Here is a 5,341-nt window from a genome sequence, read left to right on the forward strand (position 1 = left end):
TTAAGCTAAAATTGTATAATGCACTAAAGAAAAACAGTTTTATCATGGAAAACACAAGAAAATAAGTGAGATTATTACAATTGGTTTAAATTTCATCATGAACTGAAAATAATTTGTTTTTCTATTTTCATACAAATAAATGAATTTCATGTTATAATTCACCACACAGTTATATACTGCAAGTTAAAAAATCTTGTCTTTATTCCAGATTGCATTTCCTAGAACTGATGTGGAATGTCAGTGACTGGGTAACGGAACAGGACATTAGTCATGGGAAACGTCCTCATATGAACATGCAAGTGATGTGGAAGGGAAGTGAAAAAATTACACTTCAAAGTAATGCTAATTTATTGCTTACAGACATCAAGTGCTTACTGTCATAATGAAATCTGACTCTGGCAGAAAGGGTTAGACAGTATTAAAAAGTTACAAAGACAGCAACATACATAGGTCTACATCTTAAAGTTAATCTGCTAATTAGAAATGATGCATATTAAATGATATTAAATTATAAGCAGCAGAAAGATGTATATAATATGCGTGTGGCACATTCTTTGGCATGTTCAAATGTCCTTGAACTCCGGCAGACCTGCAAGATAGATTAGAGTTAATATGAGTCTGGTGACACTTCTATTCATTCACACTCCTAAAAACAAAGCCTGCTAAATGCCTCTTAGCCTGACAGTTAAAAAAAACATTTCTTTATCACATTTACAAAAATAGCCTTTGAAGAACATTGAAACATTTTTGGGGTAGTGGTTCTTAAACTGGTTCTCAGGGACATTTTTGCACAAGCTCTAGGCACTGCTAGTCGAGTTGGAAAAAAAAATCTGGACTTCCGAAACTTGGAGCGGTTTGAGTTTTAAGGTTTAAGTGACCAGTACTGATCTCACACACTTTCAGAAATAAAGGTGTTACAAAATGTTTTTGAGCAATGCCATAGGAGAACCACTTTTGGTACCATGAAGAACAATTTTTGTAAAAGAGATGAGTGAATGTGAAGAACCTTTACATCTAACAACCAAAAAATCTTTACAGACCAATTTCTAATACAAACATTTAAGGAACCAAAAGTGGTTCTTCTCTTGCAGCACTAAAAAAAACTTTTGTAGACACTTTATTTTTAAGAGTGCAGAGATCTTACTGCTAGCTCTAACAAACCCAGTTTCAGTTCCGGGTGCAGTTACATGCAGGCAGGCTCTTCAGTAGTGGTTGTGAACAAATACCTTTTTGTCTTCTTTGGATCCAGCGGGCTTTGGGATCAACGCAGTATTTGTCTTCACCAGAGAAGAATCTACAAAAAATAGATGGTAAAGAAAATAAGAGTTTAAGTTCTTTAGGCATGTGGTTATCTGTTAGAGAATCACAAAATGCAGAAGCAGAGTTAATGTAAATTATGAATTTACATGATAGCTTCAACACAAGGTGCCAGGGCATTTTGGTGTTGGTATCCAGTGAGATTTATAGTACGTGGGATATGTACATCAGACACTTGCTTACAGCACAGCAGACCAACTCGAGTAGGCCGACGATCTGAAAGAGAAACAAGGACAGATAGGCTTTCCAAATGAATAACTCAGTTACAATGAGAGTTATGTCATCAATAGTCATTTGTAGCATTCTGAATCTGTAATGCAAATGATTGCTATGCAAAAAGACTCCACAGTGCCCACAGTGTCAATTGATGGGTTAACAACCCATTAGCATTGTTAAAATGATTAACACTTCCACTTTTTACTGTGTGGCTACTGAGACATAGGGGCAGCACCAACATACATGAAAATACGATGCTTCATGCAAACTAACCTAAGGCAAGTCAAATGCAACACTTTTAGCTGCTATGCCATTTGAAATATGCAAGAAAAATTGCCATCACACAAGAGAACATGCCAACCAAATGAAGACAAATTAATGAAAAATGAATTCTTAAATCCTAAAATCTTTAAAGAATAATTCCCCAAGTGGAAAAGTCTCAAGTGAACACTTACAGTTAGCAGATATGCTAGTGATGCATCCGAAAAGGACGAGCAGTGCTGCCATAGTGCAAAGTTTTTTATTCCAACGCAGCATGGTTGTCTGGTGGGCTTGTTCTGCTGATCAGTGAATGACTGTAAATTATCTTGACTTCACTTTTATTGCCAACCCCTTTCACGTAGAAAATACGTCACAAGCATAGCACCCCAACATAGAAGGCACAGCATCATGAAACTTTTTCTGACCACATTTTAAAAGAATGGCTCACACCTCAAACCCACACGAAGCCACCGGCAATGCAGTCAGCATAAAACAAGCAGCCAACATGTTTGTTGGCTGGTAAATGATGGGGGGGAAATGCACAGCTACTTTTCGTAATAAGATAAGTACGAAAAGCCTTGTGCTTTCAGATGATGCCCAGATTCAGTCAACAGAGATTTACTGTGACGTGCTACCTGCAAAAGTTCCTATTTACAACTTTGTAGCTTAAAAGTTTTGTTGTTGCTACATTTTAATAAAAAAGCAGCATTTATTTATCTACATTTATTTATTTAAAAAGTTCATATGACTTCTCATTCATACAGTACAACTTGAAGGCAGCAATAATAAAGTAAATAAAAACATTGGAACCAACCAAATCAGACTCATATTGTATCTTCTTTTCTTACAATTTACAGTGACAATGACATTTTAGACTTACAGGCCATTAACTCAAAAGCAGGAAGTGGAACTAGTCAGAAGGTCAGAATCACTTTATTTTGCCAAGTACTATAAGACTAACTTAAATCAAACCAAATTTATTTGTACAGCACTAATGACTGCAATTGACATAGCAAAGCAGCTTTACATTAATCCAGTAATAAGACAAAAGATCAACAATACATAAAACCCCAGGTGAGCAAGGAAGGACAAACTCCCTCAGGGCTATGAGAAAAAACTTAGAAAAAGCTAAAATACAATAAATAGGACATTAAAATACTCTCTATATACTGCAAATGCCAGATAGTAGTACATTTAAATTCACTGTGAAAGTTAATATGTTAATATGTTAATATGTACATACATAGACTTAAGGAAAAAAAAAAAACATCTACCACATTATTTACAGTATTGTTACAGAACTACATGAATGTGCTAATGTTCTAGGCCTCAGTAAGGGGGATGTTCTACTGATCTACTGTTCTGATTGTGTGCCTAAGTTTGGCTTGTTCATGTGAGGTTGACGATCGAAACCAAAGAGGTTTAGGTGATAAGATGAAGGAACCTTGTGAGGATGATTGCTGTACAGAGGTTGTAACACTTTAGTAGTAAAACTACATACAATTTCTGAAAGCTATCGTCAATGTAATCATTGGGTCTCATTCACCAGTATTGTCCTAAGAATTCTCTCCAATTTGTTCTTGAGATAAATCCTAACAAAAGGTCCATGTTTAGGATGATTTTGATCCACAGAATTGTTCACATCTTTGCTCTTATAATGATGAATCGCGTAGTTCTCATAAATTGAACGAATCCCAAATAAGAAAACATTGCTGATTGCCAGAATCTTAGTGAAAACTGCAGAAGTAGGTTTTAAGTAGACATTTCTTCTTAAGAATGTTTGATAAATAAGGCCCAATGTTTTTAGGTCGGTGACACTATATTGCCAAAAGTATTCACTCACCCATCCAAATCATTGAATTTAGGTGTTACAATCAATTCCATGGCCACAGGTATATAAAACCAAGCACCTAGACATGCAGACTGCTTCTACAAACATTTGTGAAAGAATGGGTCACTCTCAGGTCCTGTGATAGGAGGTCACCTGAGCAACAAGAGCAACAACAGCCGTAACATTTCCTTGCTACTAAATATTCCACAGTCAACTGTCAGTGGTATTATAACAAAGTGGAAGTGATTGGCAACGACAGCAACTCAGCCATGAAGTGGTAGGCCTTACATCACCAGGTGCAATGCAAAGCGCTGGATGCAGTGGTATAGAGCATGTAGCCACTGGACTCTAGAGCAGTGTAGACGTGTTCTCTGGAGTGACGAATCACGCTTCTCCGTCTGGCAATCTAATGGTCGAGTCTGGGTCTAATCAAACCAAATCAAATCTATTGTCAAGATCAGGTTTATTGTCATGTCACATTACACAAGTGTCAAGGTGAGTGAAAAATGGTGTCCCTCATGGTAGTAAAAAAAAACACACATATTTACAAAATAGAAATTCTATATATTTACACTTACGCTATACATGTACACACATTATATACACACTATACGCATTATAAATACCCTCTAAGTACTAAGTTTAAAGCAGTTTAAATGTATAGGTTTGGTGGAGGGGGGGTTATGGTGAGGGTTCAATTCTATTAGGTAACTTATCACCCTGCAAATTGTTTTTTCTTGATAAAAGTTCTAAATCCTTTGGATAGATCTGAATCAAGTGTAGGCTTGAAATGAGTCAGCTGTGTGGTGGTTAGAATGCAGAATGATACATATAGAGAACTAGTAAGGGAGATTCTTAATTTGTACATATAACTCTCAGTGAATAAACTGTGTTGAATTAATATGGAGTGGATATAGCTGTATATATATAGTTGATATAGCTGAAAGGACAGGTGAGTTCCATTGCTTCATCTGTGCATGTGTATGATACATAGGCTTGCTTCTAAGCTTTCAAATACTTTTAGAGTTTTAGTTGCCATTGTTCAACATGAGGACAAGAGATGTACCGATGAATGTCAAAGACGCTGTAATGTGGCCAGATTACAATTTGCAATAAAGTGCTTAGAAAAGCCTGCAGAACTAAGGACAAGTATTGTGGACAGATGAGAGTGAACTGACCATGAGCTAAATCATAACAAACATGGTGGTGGAGTGCCATAGCTTGGACATGTATAGCTGCCACAGTTACTGGCGCACTCATCTTCATTGATGGTGTAAATCTTATCTGCTCAAGTTCCAGTAGATGCCTTCAAACTTATTGGACAACACTTCATCCTACAGAAGGATAATGATCCCAAATATACTGCTAAGGCAGCAGAGGTTGGAAGTTGGAGCTGTGGAGCAGAGGGGCATATCAAGGACATTGTCTTTTTGCCCCAAAAATTTTGAAGGACACTGTATATCCAGAACTCAATTACTCAACTACAGAACTAAAAAAGCTACATATCCAATACAAAGGATGACTCTCAAGAAACATATGTCACAGTTCATTAGAAATATGAGAAGTTCAGCCTCCATCTGTTGACATAAAAGTCCATTTTACATTTCACACCATGTAAGTTTGTGCCCCCCTCTCCCCTAAGGAGATTAGTTTTGTGTAAGATGTGTTTTTGTCCACCACTGATCAAGAACAGATGCGTAACACTGAATAAAGATA

General features: G+C 36.6%; 1 protein-coding gene across 1 annotated transcript; it reads right to left on the bottom strand.

Annotated features, from left to right (window-relative positions):
* Positions 1-330: 330 nt before the first annotated feature.
* Positions 331-2,091, bottom strand: ccl34b.4 (chemokine (C-C motif) ligand 34b, duplicate 4). Its single transcript, XM_072658411.1, has 4 exons — positions 1,989-2,091; positions 1,407-1,533; positions 1,227-1,294; positions 331-589 (listed from the first exon to the last, which is right to left on the bottom strand). Exons 1-4 carry the CDS (start codon positions 2,068-2,070, stop codon positions 564-566), a joined length of 303 nt encoding a protein of 100 aa, XP_072514512.1. The 5' UTR covers positions 2,071-2,091; the 3' UTR covers positions 331-563.
* Between the last annotated feature and the right edge of the window lie 3,250 nt (positions 2,092-5,341).

The sequence above is a fragment of the Salminus brasiliensis genome, chromosome 1 (genome assembly GCF_030463535.1).
Source record: "Salminus brasiliensis chromosome 1, fSalBra1.hap2, whole genome shotgun sequence".
In the NCBI taxonomy this organism is placed as follows: Eukaryota; Metazoa; Chordata; class Actinopteri; order Characiformes; family Bryconidae; genus Salminus; species Salminus brasiliensis.